At 39.1% G+C, this 23,665-nt stretch overlaps 1 protein-coding gene across 1 annotated transcript; it reads right to left on the minus strand.

Moving 5' to 3' along the window:
- Positions 1-2,279: 2,279 nt before the first annotated feature.
- On the minus strand, positions 2,280-17,759 carry Chrna6 (cholinergic receptor, nicotinic, alpha 6 (neuronal)). The gene is made up of 6 exons (XM_013024999.1): positions 17,647-17,759; positions 15,380-15,519; positions 8,038-8,082; positions 4,878-4,987; positions 3,794-4,775; positions 2,280-2,411 (listed from the first exon to the last, which is right to left on the minus strand). Exons 1-6 carry the CDS (start codon positions 17,723-17,725, stop codon positions 2,280-2,282), a joined length of 1,488 nt encoding a protein of 495 aa, XP_012880453.1. The 5' UTR covers positions 17,726-17,759.
- Positions 17,760-23,665: the final 5,906 nt, after the last annotated feature.

The raw sequence follows: 23,665 nt of genomic DNA on the forward strand, positions 1-23,665 counted from the left end.
TATTTATAAAACAAGATAATTAGAATGGAGAACAACAGAATTCTCGAGGTTCTTCTTCCTCTCAGAAAATAAATGGTCCTTCTTATGGAAGAAATTATTTTTAGTCTCAGTGCAATGAGCAAATGGAAGTTATTAATGAGAAAAACACTTTGCTGGCTCTAGTCACTTTATGGGCTCTGCTTCTCTGTTGCTGTGACTCTTGCCAGATGAATAGGTGTCCTCCACCAATTCTTCAGCTCATGTCCTGCCTTTCTACAGCCCAGAGGCAATGGTCTAAGTAACCATGTACTGAGTCTCTAGAACCATGAACAATGGATATCCTTCTTTTTTTTTGGGGGGGGGGGTCCAGTTGTGGGGCCTGAACTCTGGGCCTGGGCGCTGTCCCTCAGCTCTTCAGCTCAAGGCTAGCACTCTACCACTTGAGCCACAGCTCCGCTTCGGCTTTTTTTCCTGCTTATGTGGTGCTGAGGAATCGAACCCAGGGCCTCATGCATCCAAGGCAAGCGCTCTACCACTGAGCCACCTTTCCAGCCCAATCCTTCTGTCTTATAAGTCAATTATCTTAGGCATTTTATCATAGTAAAAATAAACTAACACAAATATTGAATTTGGCCTATTAAGTAAGATTCTGTAAAGACACTTGTACATTCATGTCTATTGCTGCACTATTCATGATAGCCAAGTTATACCTAAAAAAAATATGGTGCCCACACACAATGGAACTTTACACAGCTATTAGAAAGAATAAAATTATGTCATTTTTAGGGAAATGGATGGACCCAGAGCAAATCATGTTAAATGAGGTAAGCCAAGCTCAAAGAGACAAATGGCACATGTTTTCTCTCCTATGAAGACACTAGATCTAAAATACAACAGGACAAGATAAATTATACAGGACTTTAGGCATTCACACACAGTGAAACCAAGGGAGGATTCTTTTAGTGGAGGAAAACAAAGGTGCAACATCTATAGGCTTCTCATCATATAAAATAATATGTATAGAAATGAACTCCAGGAAATGAAAACAAGAGGTTGTTTTCTTTTTTGTTGTTTTTGTTTTGTTTTCTTTTTGTCTTGTTTGTTCATTTATCTGTCTTTGGGAGGTAAGGGGTGTGCAGAAATAGAGGGACAAAGGTTGAACAAATGCAACAGTGGGGTTGGGAAGGTGGCTCAGTGGTAGAGTGCTTGCCTGGCATGCATGAGGCCCTGGGTTTGATTCCTCAGCACCACATAAACAGAAAAAGCAGGAAGTGATGCTGTGGCTCAAGCGATAGGGCGCTAGCCTTGAGCTGAAGAGCTGAGGGACAGCGCCCAGGCCCAGCCCCCACGACTGACAGAAAAACAAAACAAACAAATGCAGCAGTGGTATTCAATATGTTGAATGTGAATTACACAACTGTGGGTAAGGACAGAAGGGAGAGGGTGAGACATTGTCCAAAAACAAATGTACTTATTACCTGAATTATGTAATTGTAAGCCCTCTGTACATCACCTTTTATAATAACAATATAAAGAAAAATAAATAGCAATAAAGAAATAAAAACAATAAAAAGAAAAATAAAAAGGACTATCTAGTAACCTTTAACCAATTAATGTATCAAACAATGCTAAAAGGCATGAATACCTCAGAGACAAGCATGAGAAAACAAGACTTTAATATTTAATGAGTGCTGCAAATTCAGCAAGACTTTCACATTTCATGTGCTATTACAATCATTATGAGGAGCTGGAGTTAAGACAGGATCTCTTCTCAGGATGGGCTGATATTAGTTACAAGGTCTGGCTGCATAATGGGGCATTCATCATAAAGCTGTATAATGCCCTTGGAAGCCAAACATATACACACTGGACCTGACATGGGGCTTGAACTTTGGGCCTGAATGCTATCCCTCAGCTCTTCAGCTCAAGGTGAGTGCTCTACCACTTGAGCCACTGCACCACTTCTGGTTTTCTGGGTGGTTTATTGAAGATAAGAGTTTCATAGACTTTCCTGCATGGGCTGGCTTTGAACTGCAATCCTCAGATCTCAGTCTCCTGAGTAGCTAGGATTACAGGCTTGAGCCACCGGCACCCGGCTAGCCTGTACCATCTTAACATAGTCCCCGTACTATGAAGAAAGATACTTGGACTCCTATATTTGTGACATACTCTTCTTTTCCCATTTTGACTTCAGTTTCAGAAGATGAGGGGCTTGGCTTTTACTATGATAAGGAATATAAAACAAATAGAGTGTAAAATAAATAGAGTGTATGTTTCTGAAGATAAAAGAGAAATACATGTTAAGATTTTGCTGCATTCCTAAGCAGTGGCTGTAGAAATAGGCCTGCAGTTCCAAATACACAGACAATTATAAAGACCCAGAGAAATACTCTGTCTACCACCATGGCCACATATTTCCACTCATCTTCAACCTAAAACACAAACAAAAAGTCAAAACTATGGTAAAAATCAAAGCCATAAGAATTATGCTGTTTACAAATACACTTTTTTTCAGAGTTCCCTGTGCTTTTAAAAATGAACATTGACATTTTCTGTAATACCTATGAGAAAACTGTCTAGGGAGATGCATCTCCTTTGATGCCTCATGCAGCTAGTTATGAAGTGTGCAGGAGAAAGATTTTGGTAAGCTAGTAGTCTCTAGGTTACAAAGGCCCTATCTAGGCTTCAGGGGACACTCCAAGAGCTCAACTTGTCATTTGCACACAGGGAGAGCCTGGCCCCTTGGCAAATTTGGGAATAGGTTTGAGGCAGAGAATTGAAGATGGAAGACAGAGTACAATTGATGGCCCCTTCACAGGAAGAGGCAGTACTCCAGGCCTCAAAATGCTGTCGGTGTGAAGATATTGCATTTATTGTTTCTTTCTTGTTCCTGACCTTCAGACCTAGTTCCTGGGCCACAGCCTAGAAAAAAATCACCAGTAAGTCCACACTCTCTCCTAGTGTTAAAAAAAATGCCACCATGAAAGTGACTTTTTTTTTGGACTTTCTTACCCTGGGATGCACCCTTTGTGACATTATGCCCAATCTACCTCTGAGACAACAGGTATCAAGAACCTTCTACTAGGAGATGTGGTTACCAGCAGCTTCAGTATGAGATCAAACTCAGATACCATAACCCCTAGTCAGTTTCCTAATGATTTTCTCAAGCTCTGTCTTTGGAGGATGGGAAAGGTTAAGAGAACCAGGAGCAGAACATCTCCAAGGCCCATTCAATCAGCACCTAAATGCACCTAGAATAAAAGAAGTGGGATTGGATCTACAAACACTAGAAACTGGATTAGTTTCCTCCAACTGTTTCTTCGGAGGATGAAGAAAGCTAAAGGCACCAGGAGCAGAATATGTGGATGTTTAACACATCTGCAAGGCCCATTCAGTCAGTATCTAAATTCCTTTAGAATAGAAGACTGGAGCTACCTAAACACTGGAGCTCATACCTTCTCCCACAAACCCTAGCTCAGTCAGTTCTGCAGCCATTTTTCTTTTCTCCTATTTGTCACTGTGTCCTGGATCCTGTGGGGTAGAGTGGCTGTGTGGGGATCTTGATTTCATAATCAATGTTGACTTGATTGTGCACTTTAAACCAGATTTCACCTGCATAAACCAGGGCTGGTGGAGATTGTTCTGGGCTGTCTTTACTCCCCACTTCCCCCTGAGTCTTATTAGTCCACACTTAACACATGATAGTGGAGCTGGTCTACCTTTAACCAACATTCCATCCCAAGATCTAAGTACTCTAAAGGGAATCTTGGCCCCTGGGGATGTGATCTGGTGGCTGAGAGATGACATGTCTTACCTCTTTTCTCTCATTATGGTTCTTCATGTTGTCTGCTATAAATTGAATGCTATTAATGACATCTTCAAAGTCAGGTGAGTGTTCCAAATTTTCCATCACCCTTTGTAGAGGCTGCTGATTTAATCTTCTCTTGTTGGTGGTAAGCTTACTTGACTTATGACAATGGCAGCATTCCTTAGGAAGTTTGGACTCTTTTTGATTGGCAAGCTTGACCTTGACAGGTCTACTACCGGAAAGACCTTTGGAATCTTCATCAGAACCTGCCCCTTTTGTCTTGTCCACAGGCCTCCTCATCAACAGGATTTGGGGAAATAGCTGGAGAAAAATCGTCTTCACCCACTGGGGCATGGTGTGTGTTGCTGGGGTACGATAGTGTATGTTCAGCACAAACACAGTCACAGCAATGGACAGTGTGACAAAGATCATGGTAAACAGTAGATACTCACCCACTAATGGGATCACAAGAGATGTAGATGGGATGATCTCTGTAATTACTAGCAAAAATACAGTCAAAGAAAGCAGGACTGAGATGCAGAGTGTCACCTTTTCACCACAGTCTGAAGGAAGGTAGAAAACCAACACAGTTAGAAAGGAAATGAAGAGACAGGGGATGATTAGGTTAACAGTGTAGAACATAGGCAGTCTCCTAATGTAAAAAGAATAGGTTATATCTGTGTATATCTCTTCACAACAGTTATATTTGATGTCATGCTTGTATCCAGATGCATCCACAATTTCCCACTCACTATTTTCCCAAAAGTCATTCATATCTACTTTAGATCCAATGATCAGAAGATCAATCTCAGCCTTGTCATATGTCCAGGAGCCAAATTTCAGGGAACAATTTTGATGATCAAAAGGGAAAAAGGTGATGTCCATGGGACAGGAACTCTTAAAAATAGCTGGTGGGGTCCAGGTTATCATGCCATTGTATTTAAGAAGAGCTTTTGTCTTGCCTTCTACTTGGAAGTCACCAACAGCACTGCAAGAAAACCAGACATCATTAGTAATCTTCCCTTTGCTAAAGGTCAGTGTAAGCCAAATGTAACTTTGCAAAGAAACTGTGGCTATAAGACTCCCATACTTATTATAGAGAACAATGTCAGGCTTCCAAATCTTGTCTGCTGGAACGTGGAGAGTCTCAATGTCATCATACCCCACTGGATCCCAGCGCAATCTGTAATCATTCCAGATCTAAAGGAGAAAAACATTCATTTTTTTTAAGTGCCTTAACTTTCTTCTGCTAAATGTATGTTGATTCAACTGTATTCTTCTTTTTAAAAGTCAATTTTTTAGCATTTGTTACCATTCATTTATTTAATTATCATTAAGTAGTTGTGGAAAGAGGTATCAATTCAACACGTTTATGAGTGCAATGGATCTGGAACAATCTTAACTCCCTTTTCATCATACTCCCCCATCATACTCCCAATTCTTATTTGAATAATACTGAGGATTCTATCAAAAGCTGGGTATTTGTACCCATGGGAAACAGGAAGCTAAAAAGCTCAACTGATTTTAACTAACAGATAATTAGATACTTTTCTCCTGATTGGTGGTTAGCTAAGCAAGGTGAAAACTTCACTGCCATATCTCACAGGCCATCTTCAAACTGGAGTAGGAACCCATTTCTAATAATATAGTAACCTAAAAAATATACTTTATGGGTGTGATGATGAGTTTATTATAAAATCTGTTAAAATATTTGTATTTTATAAAAGGAAAAGATGATATAACTGAGAGTAACCCAGACAGAATTTAACACACATGATCTTTTTTTTTTTTTTTTTTGGTCATGGGGCTTGAACTCTGGGTCTGGGTGTTGTCCCTCAGCTCTTCAGCTCAAGGCTAGCACTCTACCACTTGAGTCACAGCGCCACTTCCGGTTTTCTGGTGGTTTATTGGAGATAAGAGTCTCACGGACTTTCCTGCCTGGTCTGGCTTTGAACTGCAATCCTCAGATCTCAGCCTCTTGAGTAGCTAGGATTACAGGTGTGAGCCATTGGTGCCCAGATGTGACACACATGATCTTTAGCTCAGTTACCAATCACTCTAAGTCTACAATAGCAAGGCTTATATGATACATAAGCATCTAACTATGGAGCTGTAGTTACTGAAAAAAATCAGGTGAATATATATGCATATGAATATATAAACACAGTTATGTGTGTACATATATATGCATGTACATGCATACATAATACATGCCATGGACTGTTGCTGAGCCATAAAAATTAATTTACATCATTAGTGAGAAAATATGGAGCAAGGTAAGCCATGCCCAAAAAGCTAAATATTTCATGTTGTGACTTGTTTATGAAAGGTAGAACAAAAATGATGGGTGAATTAATAAGTGGACTAAAGACTTAGAGACTTCTCAGAACAAGAAATCAGAATAGACAATAGATTAAAAAAAGAAATGAAAATCAAAACAACACCCTAGTTAGAAGGACCATCATCAAGAAAAATAACAGTAACAAATACTTGAAGGGATATGGCCTAAAGGGAACACTACTACACTGTTGGTGGGAATGTAAACTTGTTCAATCACTCTGGAAAGCAGTATGGAGGTTCTTTATGACCCAGCAATCCTACTGCTGGGCATTTATCCAAAAGATTACAGATTAGGTTACAGTAAAGTCATCAGCACAACCATGTTCATTGCAGCATTATTTACCATAGCTAAGATATGGAATCAACCCAATTGCCCATCAGTCAACAAATAGATCAAGAAAATGGTATATATACACAATGGAGTTCCATGATTCTATCAGAAAGAATGACATTGCCCCATTCATAAGGAAATGGAAAGACTTGGAAAAACTTAAATTAAGTGAAGTAAGCCAGACCCAAAGAAATACAGTTTGCACGGTTTCCCTCATTTGTAATAATTAGAATGTGCCTATAAATCTACAAGTAAATCTAATGGATAGTAAAAGACAAATAATTATCCTTGGACATGATAAATTAAATAGGACTCTAAACATTCACATAATGAGGCCAAAGGATATTCTTAGGATAGAATCATAAGGGCTCAATGGCTATGTGCATATGACCATATAAAATGATGATTATCAAGCCAGGTGCTAATGGCTCACTCCTGCAATCCTAGCTACTCAGGAGGCTGAGATCTAAGGATTGCAGTTCAAAGCCAGCCCAGGCAGGAAAGTCCATGAGACTCATATCTCCAATTACCATCAGAAAACCGCAAGTAGAGCTGTGACTCAAATGGTAGAGCACTTGCCTTGAGCTGAAGAGCTCAGGGATAGTGCCCACGCCTGGAGTTCAAGCTCCATGACCAACAACAACAACAAAAAAGAGATGCTTATCAACATGAACTCCAAGAAATGGAAACAAGGGTTTTTTTAATGTACTGTTTGCAGTTATTATTTTTCCCCTTCAGTTTATCCCCTTTTGTCACTGTTTTTGATTTCTGCACTCTTTGTCATATATGTGTGTGTACATATATATATATATGTTTATTTGATTTTTAGGAGGAAAGAGGAAGCACAGAAACAGTGGGACAAAGGGTGAGCCAATTTAACAGTGATACTCACTAGATGCTATATTTGAAATGAGCTATACAACTTGGGGGTGGGAGGTTGTGAAGGAAAAAAAACTGGTAGAAAATGGAGGGGGTTAAAATGATGGGTGAGAGTAACAACAATTATATTAATAAATAATAGAACATGAATGTAGAAAGGGGGCTGTCAGGGAAGGAGATTCATGGAGGGCTTAAGGGGAAAGGAAAGTATACTGAGGAGTAAAGATTGTTCAAATGTATTACATATATGTGTATATATGCATGCATATATGCTGATATACCCACATAAATACCAAATACTTTTTTGAAAAAGTAAGGAAGGAGTGCATGATAATATAATTATAGTAGAGGAAGTAAACTTTCTTAAAGCATATTATGTGCATCTATGGATGCATAATGAAGCTCCTTTGTCCTATTAATATATGCTAATTAAAAGTAAAATAAAATCAGATATGTGTAAGCAAAGAACGGAAAGGACAGATATCTCTGTCACTAGGCTTGTCCTTATTCTCCATTCAGCTCCATAGACTGAGCTGTTATCAGAGCCAAATGAGGCGTTGGTGGTGACCAGGAGGACAATGTCCTATATCTATCACAAGTTGGAGACAGGAAGAGGTAATGCTAAGGTTGTGATCTAACTGATATTGCTGAGTGGATGTTCAAGACCTATCATTCAATGAGACATGATGGAGACACATACGTGACGCAGCCATAGATTGGTTTCCATAATCTGGTTTACTTCATCCTGGGAAGAAGAAATAATATTTTCAGTGTTAGATATACTTCCTAACACAGGTGGGTCTTAGAGCAAAAGTATAGACAAACCTGAATTATGCACGCTAATAGTTGAAACCAATAAGATCAAAAAGGCAACTTATGAGAAATATTTAGTGTGCAAACTGCAATACATGTTTATCTCCACACCTGGTTCCAATGCTGTAGACTTGCAAAGGAAATGTGGAGCTTTTGTTTACCATTTGATATTTGTATGCTTGTTTTATAAAGCACTAAAGTTTGAACTCATACCCCTGCACTTTCTAGGCAGGCACTTTCTATATAACCATGTATCTAGTACCTAGTACCACACTACCTTCAGCCATGATCCCAGCTCTCATTTTATTTTTGAGACAGGATCTTACTATGTACCCCAGACAGGTCTTAAAATCTCAATCCTAAATTCTGTTTCAGCCTCCCAAGTGCTAGATTACAGGTATATACTGCAATGTCTAGTGGAAATGAGGCTTTAAACTCTCTTTCAAAGTTGATTTAAGTCTCACCTCCTTGGTGAAGGCTGTGTGACCACCATAGTCTACTTCATGAAGATTTTATAAAGAGAAATGAGAAGAGAAACATTTGGGAAAGAGAAAGGGTAAATCCTGCAGATAGTAACAGGTATCTAAACCCTGCTCATCATGTGTGCATATGCCTTAAAATCTCTTTAATTGTGCCCCAGGACTTTCTGGGCTATGCTTCCTGAGCATTTTTCTCCCAGGATCTAACCTGAGTTCATCAACTGGTATCCTGTACACACCTACTATGCACCCTGCCCCCATTGGAGCAGCACTTCCGTCATAAATGATACAAATATTTACTGAGACCACTGTGTGTGTTTCACAAAAGCTGAGGTGTAGCTGGGCACCATGGGTCATATCTGTAACCCTAGCCACTAAGAAGGCTGAAATCTGAGCATAGTATTTCAGAGCCAACCCAGGCAGGAAAGTCCATGAGACTTTTATCTACAATTACTACCAAAAAAGCTGAAAATAGAGCTATATATATAGCTGAAGTGATAGAGCAATAGCCTTGAGCAAAAAAGCTCAGGGTCAGTGACCAGGCCCTGAATTAGCAGGAGACATAAACTAATAATACGTACATATATAAATATAAAATGCAATATAATATTAAATAGAGATAAGTGTATGAAGAAAAGGGGGGCTGGAGTGGCCCATGCATGGAATGCCCACATAAGTCTATTTTAGACAAGATTTCTCTGTAGTGGTAGTATCTAAGCATTACCTAAATGGCCTAAAGAAAGTCAGGGGTAGGTAGAAGACAGGAATTTCAGGCCAGCATCCTCTAGATCCTGAATTGCTAAGAAACTGCTGACTCTCGGGTGATTGCAACCAAAGTCTCATATATAATGGTCTTTAAAACATAACAGCTAGGCAGCTGATAACAGCTTCTCAGTGGCCAGCAAGAAATTACCAAAGCTTGCTTTGCAAGACACCCAAGCCTACTTCAGAGTGAAGTAACTCAGCTGTGGTTGAGTGAGCTGTGGCAGGGCTCACACATGCCTGCTCTGCTGTGCTGAGAAGCAATATGGCCGTCTACTCTTTCATCTCATGCTCACTGCTGCCTGGCCTGAACAACTCTGAAGGGAGACCTTGGTAAACTTCCTCCTAATGGCTTGTTTCAACCCATGGTGAGCCCTGTGGTTTACAAAAGGCCAGTAAAAGGAGTTACAATCATGGTTTTTTATTGGTCAAAGAAAACAAAGAAATGGGCCAAGCAGCGGCCAACAAAGCTTTACAGTTACTTGATCCTAAGGTCAAGGACTTTTGGCCATGAGAATCACTTTGGCTCTTCAGAGTATATCAGAGCCATGTCAACAAATCCATGATCTATTATTCAGGACTATCTAAATCTTAATTCCAAGATTTCAGAGGTAACTGGCATAAGCCCCAACCAAAGCCTGCTTCCTCTCTGCACTTGTTCAGGGAGTTGGAATTGGTTAACAATACCATTCTGCACTAGCCCCGACGCCCTGCTCCACTTGCACAGGCTGGAGAAGGCCCATGTTGTATGGGCCTGGTCAATAGTGACCATGGAGACACCCTTGGAGGTAGCAGCCAACCTTATGGATCAGGATCTCAACTGACTCAACTCTCGATCATACACACCAATAGATGAGTGTTGTACACTCAGTCCCACAGGAGGAGACCAGAGACCTGCAGTACTATATTCTTGTGGTCATTGCCCTCATCTCTTTCTTGGGAAAATAAGTTAGTCAACACCTAGGTACATTGAAACTTTCAAGTCACAAATCAAATGGATTCTTTGCTGGGCCAGCAGCAGTAGGTTGAAAAAGTTGATGAGAAAAGGCCAGGTGTGTTTCATTTTTATAAAACCTTTAAGTTCATCATTTCTCCTATACCAAGCTATCAAAAATATTGGGAAGGGGCGTTAGACTGGGTTCCTGCACAGGGCCAGTGGGCATGTACCTACACTTACAGATCATCTATTGCCAAGCCTTTGTGGCCAAGATTATCTTGCATGGCAGTAAACACACTTCCATGGAGTGTTCTCTGAAGCTGTAAAACTAAACCAAGAGTTCAACAGAAGCAGGGGACAGAGAGACTTTCTAGATGGTAATAAGGCTCCAACATTCTTGTTGAACTGCCTCACAGGGTTACTCCCAAAGCTCACCTGACAACTTCCACAAGACCCAGTACTTTAATCCTGGGTCTTTATTCTAGAAATAAAAAGATTATATTTACATAATCTATGCAAATGTTCATAGAAGCTTTGTCATAGATTGAAAATTGGAATTAGCCCAAATGTCCCCCAGCAAGTTAATGGTTGAACAAGCCATGCTATGTGATGCCATGCAGACATTTAACTTAGGAAAGAACCGCCCCCCCCAGCTCATGTCAACTAACACTTGGAGCTGTATATCAGAAAGATGAATAGGAAGGCCAGTACCCCAAGACTACATTGTCAATGGTTTCCTTCATATATAACATCTTTGAACATCTAAGAAGTGGAAGGAAGATTAGTGGTGGGAAAACTGGGTAAAACATGCAAGGAATCTCTATAATTTATTATAACTCTGGATCTATAATTATTACCATACAAATTTCTCTTTAATAGACTTGGAATGTGGCTTAGTGGTATGTGCTTACCAAGCACACATGAAACTTTGGGTTCTATTCCTCAGCACAACATAAACAGAAAAATCTGGAAGTGTAGCTGTGGCTCAAGTGGTAGAGTGCTAGCCTTGAGCAAAAGCAAGCTCGGGAACAGTGCCCAGGCCTTAAGTTCAAGCCCCAGGAATGGCAAAAAAAAAAATTGTCTTTAATAAAGCTACATTTCCCAAGTTCCTCCTGCAGCTAGAGGAAGGGAAGAGAACTGAAGCTGTCAAGAGAACTTAAGAAAGTTCCTTGAAGGATTCACAGGTTGTCTGATTTGTGCCCCTTCCCCTTTTCCCCTTCTTTCTGCTTCTTTCCAATAATATAAACATAGTGAGAGCAAATATAGCAATTTTTTGATTATTCAGCAATGCTAAGAGAAGAAATTATAGGCAAAATGGCAAAATAGAAAGACAGAAGGAAACTTGATTACTGCTGCCATGTTGGTTTATTCTTTCATCATCGTAGTCATGTGAGTGACATTCCTACTGGATACATGAAGCTACCTTGTGCTAACGTCTGGACTGTGAAAACTTCAGATTTCTGTTAAAGAAAAGGAAATAAAACTAATTCCTTTCTTCCTTATTCCTTCCCTCTCTCCTTTCCTCCTTCTTTCCCTCCTTCTCCCTCTATCTCTCTAGATCTATATTTTTAAGAGGGCTATCCAATACTAGAAGCCAAAGGTAAATGTCAAAATCTGCCTTCAACAATCTCTGCCTATCCTCTCCAAAATAATGTCCTAAAAGGTAAATGAACCAAGGATTTGAAGTAAAACAGTATGGTAAGGTGGTCCTCTCAGACTCAATCACAACAAGTGTGCTTCTAGCCCAGTACAAAGTCAGTAACAAAAATTATGATGTGTAGGGAAGGGTTGGGGGTGGAGTGGGGAAGGAGGGATAGTGGGAGAAAAATAGTTGGTAAGAATGTTTGATAAGAAATGAAACTTATGAAACTGTAGCCTCTGTATAGTACCTTTACAACAAAGTAAAATTAAATTTTAAAAATTAAGATGTGTGTGTATGGGAGGGGATGTAGGAAGGAATCAGAATAGATACTAAATACATGGTTTTTAATGGAATGAGTATGTCCAGGTAGATGAGAAGAAATATTAGGCTTTTTCTTTTAAAAATCAATATCTACAGAATTAGCCTATGAATTAAATACATTAGGTGGTATGCAAGTGAATACAAATGTATTGACTGAAATATAATAGATTTAAGGGAGAACTCAGTGTAAACCCTTAAAAAGGCAAAGTCAAAGTTCAACAAAGTAAATACCAGGAAACAATACTTGAAAGAGGTGGAGTGGGGTCATAGGGAAAGAGACAGACTAATGAAGAGGAGAAGTGGGGATCAGGGAAGAGTGCAGCCAAGAATTCAATGTATATCCTACTATTCTGAGAGAAGTCAGATATCAGACTTAACAGACAGATTTCAAAGTACTAATATAATAATAATAGCATATAGGAAACAGTCTGTTGGAAGATGACCCCAGTGGTAGAGGTAGAGAAAATGGTGAGGATGACTGAGTGGAAAATGTACATATAAAAAGTATATACAAACCCCTGCTTTCACTATATATGATGTTGGTATATGTGGAGGGGAAGGGAAAAAACAAATGGTTAAAACAGGGATACAGGAGGACCCATTGCAACAATGAGGTGTACAAGTCATTATGTTGAAAAACGAACTTTACAACTTTGGTGGAGGGAATTGGGGGGGAGGATATGAAGGGATGGGAAGGGGAAACTAAGGAGGAGGCTACAATGCTTGATAAGAAATGTGCTCATTATCTTACCCATGTAATTGTAACCCTTCTGTACAGTATTTTCAATATATATATAAAATAAAGATATGAACTCTGAAAAAAAAGTATATACATAACCATATGCTGGTGGCTCATGCCTGCAATACTAGCTTGTCAGGAATCTAGAACCTGAGGATCAGGGATTAAAGCGAACCTGGACAGAAAATCCATAATCTCCAATAAATTAATCAAAATAATGTGGTTCAAGTGGTAGAGAGCAAGCCTAGAGGGGAAAAAATTAAAAGTCAAGGACAGTTCAAAGACAGGAACAAAAGAAAGTATATACATTAGTTGTATACTTAGGATTTCATTATGACATTTTCATATATGCTTATGATTTATTCTATTCAGTATGGCACCCTCCCTTCTCCATGATGTAAAATAGTTTGGACACGTTTCATTGTTTTGTTCTTGTACATGCAAACAATTAATATTGACTAGGTTTATTCTCTTTCTGTCAAAGTACTATAGAAGCATTTACAAAAACAGTGCAATGAAATAAGTTAAAATTCTTTTAGGAAGGAGAGTGGATGAGGAAGAATGATTAAGTGAGGGCAATGAAGTAAATTATATTCTTGTATTAAAATGTCACCATGAAACTCCCCTATACAACTAAAATATGTTAATAAAAATATCTGTTTTTAAAAAAATGGGAGGGAAGGGGGTAAGGAGAATGTTGGAAGCCATGACATTGATCAATATGCATTGTATCCATAAACTGATTTGTTAAATGACAAAGTCCAGGTGATCAAAATGACTAAATAAAATCAATATCTAGCAGCATACACACATATCTAGGCAGTGCCAGAAGCCAAAGACCTGAGTAGGTCAGCAACACCTCTCAGGAAAGCATGGACTGGAACAGCCTGATGGAGAGCAACTTACATCTGTATAAGGCCTTTCCCCACGTGTGCCTAGAGAAGTGCAGGACAATGGCCAGAAGGAGGCCCCTTCCCTGTCCATGAATGGCCTGGTGGATGGCAGCAACTCTTTCTAACCCACCTCCAGTGGTGCTCTAGATTCTCTTTTCTTCCTAAGTCTGCCTCTTCCTGGAACTCAGCCTGAGCCTTGAGCTTCAGACCAGCCCTGTCCCTTCCCATGCCAAGCACTGGAGTTCAGACTTCTGCTCTACTATTTAGGAAAGCAGGTTGCTCTATCCCTTCCCCAGCCCCACAACAAAGAATAAAGATTATTATTTTTAAATCTAATCCTACTTGCCTTTGAACATGATTGCAATCAACTTTTTTAATTCTTCAAATTCCCAGGCTCTGTTTTATTTGGTATTGGATGAAACCATATATGAAAAAAAGCAAATGTTTTATCTCTTACATAACATGGAAACATTACAGCAATTCTTTCTCTACCAAGCATAAAGAACATGACTTTGTTTATAATCCTAGGTACTTGGGCAGCACAGTTCTGGTGGATCATAGTGTGTGGTCAGCCCATGCAAAAAGTTCATGAGACCCCTATCTCAACAAAGCATCCAGGCATGGTGGTGTGTGCTTGTCATGTTAGTTACACAGAACATGTAAATGGAGGACTGAGCTCAAAGTGACTCACGAAAAAATTTAAGATCCTATTTGAGAAGCAACTAAAGCAAAAAGGGCTGAGCAAACAGTGTCTCAAATGGTGGAGTATGAGCAAGCAAGTTCAAGGCCCTGAGTTTTAACCTAGGCGCAGGGGGCAAAAAAAATCTATGTGGGCATTGTAATTGAGCAGCCTTCACTTAAAACTGTTTCCTTATTTTGCAGTTGTGACTCTGGGAAAGTCATATAATTGAGCTTCCGAATTTTCAGAAGGAAGATGACACAGTACAGAAGAGATGCACAATCTTTTAGACTGGTTCCAGGAGCTCACACCTGTAAATCCTAGCTTCTCAGAAGACTGAGATCTGAGGGTTGAGGTTGGAGACCAGCCATGAAACTCTTATCTCCAATTAATGACCCAAAAGCCCGAAGCTCAAGTAATAGAAAAACAGCCTATGGAAAAAAAAAAACTAAGGAACAATGCCTATTCCCTGAGTTCAACCCAGAGGAGCAGCACACATACAGAAAAGATTAGCACCTTTCAATTCTCCCTTCAACTTGCCTTCATCTTTGTTTCACGAACTGGTTATGAGATACTTCTAATAGCAGGGGCTTACCATAAGTACAGCCTTGCTGTCCCCTCCCAAACCAGGGCTGTGAAGGACCAGTGAGTTTAGACTTGTATTTATTGCTAAGTTTAAAACTCCTGTATTTACAGCATACAACAACGTTGGAGCTTGCTGTGCCCTCCTCCAGCGTCCCAACTCCTGAGAAATGCATCTGGATGGGTGGCACTCACCACGTTGGTCAACTGTGTGATGGCCACTTCAAAATGCACCGTGACGGGGTCAGAAACATTTTCCACAGGCCTGATGAACCGGTTATAATGGGCAAACAGCTTGTGGAAGAGTCTCTCTTCAGAGGCACAGCCTACGCAACCTGGGGATGGGGCAGAAGGAAGACAAGGAAGCAATCACCCAGAAGCTTCTGCCTTAGCCCCAGGTCCGGAGGTGGCCGGGGAGGGTTCCATCCTCTGCCCATCCCTCCTAACCTCCCTGGACTCCTTCAGGGGTCTGTTCCAGAATCCAGCACACAGTATCAAAGAAAATAATAATAATAACTATTATTATTATCATTATCATCATCATCATCATTATCATCATCATCATCATCTGGCACTGGTGGCTCATGTCTTTGCTTATAATCCTAGCTACTTAGGAAGCTGAGATCTGAGGATAACAGTTGGAAACAAGCCTGGGCAAAGATTCTTATCTCTAATTAACCGCTCCAAATCCAGAAGTAGAATTATGGCTCAAGTGGTAGAGCGCCAGCCTTGAGTAATAAAAGGATGAAAAAAGCTAAAGGATAGCACGTAGGCCCTGAGTTCAAGCCCCACAACTGGCACAAGAAAAAAAAGGTGATCAAAGTAAAAATATATCAAAGGAAAAACTCTGGAAGAGTAGGTTGGTTTTTGGTTTTTGTTGGTTTTTTTTCCCTGTTTTTCCCTGAGTTATTTTTAAAGTTTAACACACTGCACATGGCCGGGCATAGACACAAAACTTGGAATTTTCTCTTTGTCACTAAATGTAACTCTGCAATATTGCCAGTGAACTAGAATCTTTTCAGTTTTGTCCACATTCTCCACATTGACATCTCTGCCTCCCACCAGCAAGATTCTGCAATGGAAACTTTGACAGACAAGTTAAGCAGCTCATGCTTACAGTAGGCTTCACAATCCATACTCCTTTTGTAAACAAACTTTAACATGCATTTTGGAGATTTATGTGAATGCAAGGTTTTAAAGGCAAAATCCACTTCAAATAATGTTATCTTAGATAATGGCATTTTCACTCACTAAATTCTGGACAGTAGCACCCAACACCTGTCCTTGTTCTCTTCTAAGAATGTGTTAAAAGTAAGCTTTGTGCCATCCCCTGACAGAATGCATTTTGTTACAACCCCATTGATACACATTTTCTCTGTATCCCTTTATAGAACTCTAATTGGACACCTGATATATTATTCCATGAATTTCCCAAAGAGATTGGTACCTTGAAAGAACAATAAATATGGGAGTTTGGAAAGCCTATCAAGGCAAAAATGAACCGGTTCACTAGCATTACTACAAGAAAGAGTTGTTTGTCAAGTGTATTTGGATAAATTTAAACACTAGGATCTCGGCAAGAAAGGAATTTTAAAGGTAAGACATCATTCTTGCTTTTGTAATTACTAATGATAAAAATATTTCACAGAAAACAATGAAAAAAATCCTCTGCCTTTCCCACTTTCTCTTCTTTGCAACATTTTTGTTAAACCTTCCAGTAGTCTTGAAAAGCTCTGGCTAGTCTCATAACTCATGTGAATTTTGCCTGGCACAACAGCAGTTTCTCTTTTTTTAAAAAAAAATTTAATTGTGAAAATACCGTACAGAGGGGTTACAATTACATGGGCAAGGTAATGAGTACATTTCTTATCAAGCATTGTTGCCTCCTCCTTTGTTTCCCCTTCCCATCCCTTCCCATATCCCCCCCCCAGTTTCTAACTCTTAACTGAAATAAATGGTCCTACTCTTAGATTTTATTTCAGTAATGTATAGCATGTTTCCCAAAACAAAGAGTTTTGCCTACAGAGTGGACAGGTTCACAAGCTGCAGAACAATATCAGTTAATGAATAAGTCAAGGTTTTGAAAAATATGTTAAATGTAAGTGCAAATAAATAATTGGAGTATAACCATAACAGACATAAATAAAAATGCATTCTTATTATATTCTCATAGGGAAACCACATTTTAATGAGAAAAATAAAAAATGTAATTTACAGCATGTTCCATTCCATTCCATTTTCCTAATCTCATCTGACGTGTTTAAAAATAACTAATAAAAAACAAGTTACCCAGCAGTTGTAACAGCTGTGCTTCCTATGAACACACCAGAATTTACCTAGACTCTTTATTGAAATCTGTATTTACCTAGAATCTTTCACATCTGCTTGTTCAACTACATCAAGAAAAATGAGTAAATACATAGAGCTGGAAAGGTTAAGAGAGATAAGCAAAAATAACCTACCTTTAAATGAAGGCGTGGACGTATACAGCAAGAGACACAAATCTAAATGAAGGAATCCCCAGCCCTTGCTGGTCAGCATGATTAAAACACTTCAATTCCTTTTTCTAGGCAGAAAACAGAGTTACCACACAGCTGCACAAATCAGACCTTCAAATTATCAGAAGCCCACAACCACCCACGTGTACCTTCTGTGAAAGAAAAACATTTACAGGACGTGCCACATCTGTTCTGAGTGTCAGAGATCCAGGCCGACACGAAGGGCACATAAAGCTGACTCAGTGTAAGGTCAGCTGAGCCATCATGCTTCCTGTCATCCTAGATCTCAATTCGCCTCTTTGCTCATGAAAGGTGGAGAAAGGCAGTCAGAAATCCTAGACAAAGGGGACTCAGGGAGGACTGCAAAGTCTGGTGCTTTAGAGTCCTGCCAACTCACCCACATCCATTTGCTGAGTTCCTGCCCAGCTAAAATACATGCTAGGCACTAATAGCAGATGCACTGAGTTTTGTGACTAAACAAGACTTACCCTTGTTAGAAAACTTTATAAAATATGTCATCATAAAAAGCATGGAATTCAAGCTGGGCCTTGGAGACTCACACCAGTAATTATAGCAACTCAGGAGACTGAGATCTGAGGATTATGGTTCAAAGCCAGCCTGGGCAGGAAAGTCCATGAGACTCTCATTTCCAATTAGCTACCAAATTACTGGAAGTGAATCTGTGATTCAAATGGTTGAGCACCAGCCTTGAGCAAGAACAAGGCAAGGGACAGGGGCTAGGCCCTGAGCTTCAGTGACCAAAAAGTAAATTAAAATAAAATAATTCATTTGTTTTGTGTTAGTTTTGGACTTCAGTCCTTTAAGTGCTGGTCTTTCTGAGTATAATGAACCCTATAAAGGACTAGAGATCATGTTTGATAATAAGAGGAATTTACGCCCCTGGGACATTTTTCATGTTTATTTCATGTATAAGCATTTTTGTCATCAATTAGGCTTCATCTCATGTTTCACCTTTCTCTGTTAATTATGTTGCCAATAAGGGTCTGATTATTTGGGCCTTTGGATCAGATTTGGTTAAAGGAGTCTTTTGTGCTATCTTATCCAAACATTGTTCTCCTTCAAATGCACAAGCACAGACTAACAACTTGCATCAAAATTCTCTTAGCCTTACGTCTCATGAGTGAACAAAAGAGAAACTAATATTTATCTAGTACAACCTAGACCAGGCCGTGGGCTGGGTCCATCAAATATATCATCTAAAATGTAGTTTAAGTTTTCCCCTTAGCTGATGTTTTTTTATTTTTTGTTTTTACTTTGCTAAAGTATCATTTGGAGTTTCCAGATAATTCAAGATGAATAAAAAGAACAGATAAGAATAGAGCATGTGATCTCATTATGTAATTTTTTCATTTTGATAAATGATATATGATCAGAGGCACTGAGACATTGTATCTTTGTTATGTGATAGTAGCAAGGTCTGCTAATTTTTCGCAGCTCTGGAGTTTGAACCCAGAGCCTCATACACATTAGGCAAGACTGTACTTCTCTAAACTACAACTCATACCAAGAAAATAATTTTTGAGTGGAGGTCATAGAGGAGCCCCAATAGAGAATAATGCAGGGGGGAAATGGGCTTTGGTCAGAGGTCAGTGGCTCACACTTACAATCCTAAGGACTCAGGACAGACCTAAGGATTGAATTTCAAAGTTAGGCTGGACAGATAAATTCTAACGATTTTTATATCCAAATAACCATCAAAAAGCCAGAAGTGGAGGTGTGACTCAAGTGATAGAGTTACTAGCCTTGAGCAAAAAAGCCAAGCACCATCCTCAGCACTAACAACAATGAAGAAAGGAGGAGGAGGAGGAGAAGAAAGAGGAGAAAGAAGAGAAGGAAAAGGAGGGGGGAAGGAGGAGGAGGAGGAGGAGAAGGGAGGAGGGGGAAAAGGAGGAGGAAGGGGAGGAGGAGGGGGAGGGAGTTCCTCTGGGAAATTAGATCTAGATCCTGATCCTAATGCTCACCTCAGGGCCATCGTGCAAATTACCTACACTACTTCATGAGAAAAAAGATGATGAAATTCAGTAGCATCATTTATTCTCTCCCTAGCAAATTTTGTGTGTCATGTCCACAAAATAACAACACAGTAAAACTTGATCTGTAAGAAGGCTCTTATTTTTTTAATTTTATATGGGCTGGCCTAAAACTCTCTGCGGCCTTGGCTGGCATTAAAATTGTGATCATCTGCCTCCTTTTTTTTAATAGTGGTTATTCCTTTTCTTTATAGATATATTTTTTATTGTAAAGATAGAGTACAGAGAGGTTCCAGTTATATGAGTACATTTCCTATTGAGCATTGTTACTTCCTCCCTTCCTCCTTTGTGTTTCCTCTAACATCTCTTCCCTCCCACCAAGTTGTAAAGCTCGTTTTCAACATAGTGTCTTCTACATTTCATTGTTACAGTAGGTCAACCTGTATCCCATTGTCAGCATTTTGTTATTTCCCTTCCCTTTCCAAAATTAGAAAAATGTATATAAAAGATGCAGGCCATAGGAATAAAATACAGGGGATATGCCATAAGAGAAAGAACATACGAAGGAAACAAAAAAAATCACATAGTACATTTAAAACAACAACAACAAAGACAGGACTCTTGTGTCCATATCTTAGAGTTCATTTCACTTAGCATCATCTTATACTGTCATATGTACAAAGCTTTCAAACTTTTCAGCTCATCTGATAAGATTATCTTATACATATACTAATTATTGCAAATGAGGAAAACCATGGGACCTAAATTTCTTTGGGACTAGGTAATTTTTTCCAAGTCTTTCCATTTTCTAATGAATGAGGTGGTGTTGTTCTTTCTGATAGAGGCATAGAATTCCATCACATATATATATATACACACACACACACCACCTTTTCTTTTCTTTTTTTTAGGGGGGATCCGGTCGTGGGGCCTGAACTCTGGGCCTGGGCGCTGTCCCTCAGCAATTCAGCTCAAGGCTAGCGCTCTACCACTTGAGCCACAGCACCACTTCTGGTTTTTTTTCTTTTTTGCTTATGTGACGCTGAGGAATCGAGCATGCAAGGCAAGCGCTCTACCACTGAGCCACCTTCCCAGCCCAATCTACCACCTTTTCTTGATCTACTCATCTATCTTAGCTATGGTAAATAATGCTGCAATAAACATAGTTGTGCTGGTAGTTTAGTATGGCCTTGTTTGTTTTCATTTGTATATATGCCCAAAAGTGGGATTGCTGGGTCATAGGGGAGCTCTATGTGTAGTCTTTTGAGGAAACTCCACACTGCTTTCCAGAGTGGCTGATCAAGTTTACACTCCCACCAACAATGCAGTAGGATTCCCTTCTGGCCACATCCCCCCAGCATCTGCTGTTTTTAGAATTCTTGATTATAGCCATTCTAACTGGAGTGAGGTGGAACCTCAGTGTTGTTTTGATTTGCATTTCTTTTATGGCCAGAGAAGTTGAGCATTTCTTCATGTGTCTTTTGGCCATTCTTATTTCCTCTTCAGAGAAGTCTCTCTTTAAGTCTTTAGCCCACTTGTTGATGGGGTGGTTGTTTCTTTAGGATTTGTTTTTGGAGGATGTAATTTTTTGATTCTAAGTATGTTTTAGCTATGAGACACTTGTCTGTTGAAGATCTTCTCCCCTTCTGTGGGCTTTCTATTGATCTTACTAGCTATGTCTTTGCAATGCAGAAGCTCTGCAGTTTCATGCAATCCCATTTGTCCAACCTTTCTTTGATTTGTTATGTTTCTGGGTCTTTACTAAGAAAACTTCAGCCTGTGCCAAGGAGCCTAGAGTTTCTCCTATTCCTTCCTGTAATATTTTCAGGATATCTGCTTTGACTTCCAGGTCTTTGATCCATTTGAAATTGATTCTGGATATGTAAGGATCTAGCTTTAGTTTTCTATAGATGTTTGACAAATTTTGCCAGCACCATTTACTGAAGAGGCTCTTTGTTCCATTCTATTTTTTAGCTCCCTTATCAAAGATTAGGTGGCTATAGGTCTGTAGGTTCATTTCTGGGTTTTCAGTTCTATTCCATTGGTCGATTAGTCTGTTCTTGTGCCAGTACCAAGTTGTTTTGATTACTATGGCTTTGTAGTACAGTTTGAAATTTGGTATTGATAATCCTCCAGCACTGTTCTTTCTGCTTAGGATTGTGTTTGCTATTCGGGGTCTTTTATTATTCCATATGAATTTTTGGATTGTTTCTTCTATTTCATTGAAGAATGAGGTTTGGATATTAAAAGGTATTGCATTCAATTTGTAGATAACCTTGGAAAGTATTGCCATTTTCCTGATGTTAATACTTCCAATGCAGGAGCATGGGAGGTTTATCCACTTCCTTAATTCTGCTTTAATTTCCTTTTTCAGGTTTTTAAAGTTTTCATCATAGAATCCTTCACTTCTTTAGTTAACTCCTAGGTATTTTATTTTTTGTAGGGCTATTACAAAAGGAGTTGCTTTCCTGATTTCAGAAGAACTCTTCTCATTTTTGGCATACAGAAAAGCCATTGATTTTTGAGGATTACCTTTACACCCTGCTACTTTGCCAAAGTTTGGAATCAGCTTGAGTAACTTGGGAATGGAGTCCATAGGATACTTTAAATTCAAGGTCATGTCGTCTACAAAAAGGGAGAGTTTTATTTCATCTTTCCCTATTTGGATCCCCTTTATATTTGCATCTTGTCTTATTATTCTAGCTAGGCATTCTAATACCACACTGAAGAGGAGTGGAGAGAGCAGACATCCTTGTCTTGTTTGTAAATTTAGAGGAAATGGCTTTAGCTTTTCGCCATTAAGTATAATGCTGGCTGTAGGTCTGCCAAACACAGACTTTATTATATTGAGGAATTTTCCATGGATTCCTAGTTTTTCCAGAGCTTTCATCATAAAGGGGTGTTGGATCTTGTCAAATACTTTTTCTGCATCTATTGAGATAATCATGTGGTTCTTATCCTTGCTCTTGTTAATGTGATGAATTATATTAATTGATTTGGGTATATGAACCAGCTTTGTATCCCTGAAATGAATCTTGTTTGATCATAATTTATGATTTTTTGATGAGTTGTTGAGATTTTGTTGATTTTGTTGAGAAGTTTTGCTTCGTTGTTCATTAAAGAAATGGGTCTATCATTTTCTTTCTTTGATGAGTCACTGCCTGGTTTTGGGATGAGGGTTAGGATGATGGCTTCATAGAAAGAGTTTGGTAGTAAACTTTCACTTTCAATTTCATTGAAGAGTTGGAGGAATATTGGTGTGAGCTTTGCTTTGAAGACCAGCTGTAAATCCATCCGGTCCTGGGCCTTTCTTGGGTGGGAGGTCTCTTATTGCAGTTGCTATTTCAATGCTTGATATGGGTCTGTTAAGTTTGTTTAAATCATCTTCATTCAGTTTGGGCATGTCAATATCTGCTAGAAATTTGTCCATTTCTTCCAGATTCTCAAAGTTATTAGCATAAAGGTTTGAGAAATATTCCCTTCTAATGTTCTAAATCTTGGTTGTTTCTGAAGTGATGTTTCCATTATCATTTCTGAGTTTGTTTATTTAAGTATTTTTCTATTCTTTTTCTGATAAGATTAAGGGTCTGTCAATTTTGTTAGTTTTTTCGAAGAACCAATTCTTTGTTTTGTTGATTCTTTCTATGGTTTTTTTGGACTGTAATTCATTTAATTCTGATTTAATTTTAATTATTTGTTTCCATCTACTGGATTGGGTTTAGCTTGTTGCTCTGTCAAGGAGCTTCAGGTGCCTTGTTAAATTGTTGGTTTCAGATGTCTCTAATTTGATGTAGGAACTCAGAACTATAAACTTGCCTCTGAGTACTACCTTTGCTGTGTCCCAGAGGGGCTGGTTTTTTGTGTGTTCAATATCATGAACATTTGCATTTCCTTTATAATCTCTTCCATGACAAACTGGTGGTTCAACAGTGTGTTTTTCAGTATTCATGTGTGACAGGATTTTCTTTGGTAGCTTTTGGTGTTGAATTCTA

This window comes from Dipodomys ordii, unplaced genomic scaffold, assembly GCF_000151885.1.
Source record: "Dipodomys ordii isolate 6190 unplaced genomic scaffold, Dord_2.0 Scaffold4, whole genome shotgun sequence".
Classification (NCBI taxonomy): domain Eukaryota; kingdom Metazoa; phylum Chordata; class Mammalia; order Rodentia; family Heteromyidae; genus Dipodomys; species Dipodomys ordii.

What these genes read in the sequence shown, in the direction of transcription:
- Chrna6 (XM_013024999.1), bottom strand. Translation starts at nt 17,725, where the DNA reads ATGCTGACCAGCAAGGGCTGGGGATTCCTTCATTTAGATTTGTGTCTC. An exon ending in GTCCACGCCTTCATTTAAAG is followed by an intron (nt 15,520 to 17,646) that starts GTAGGTTATTTT and finishes CCCCATCCCCAG; the next exon opens with GTTGCGTAGGCTGTGCCTCT. An exon ending in TCACACAGTTGACCAACGTG is followed by an intron (nt 8,083 to 15,379) that starts GTGAGTGCCACC and finishes TCTTCTTCCCAG; the next exon opens with GATGAAGTAAACCAGATTAT.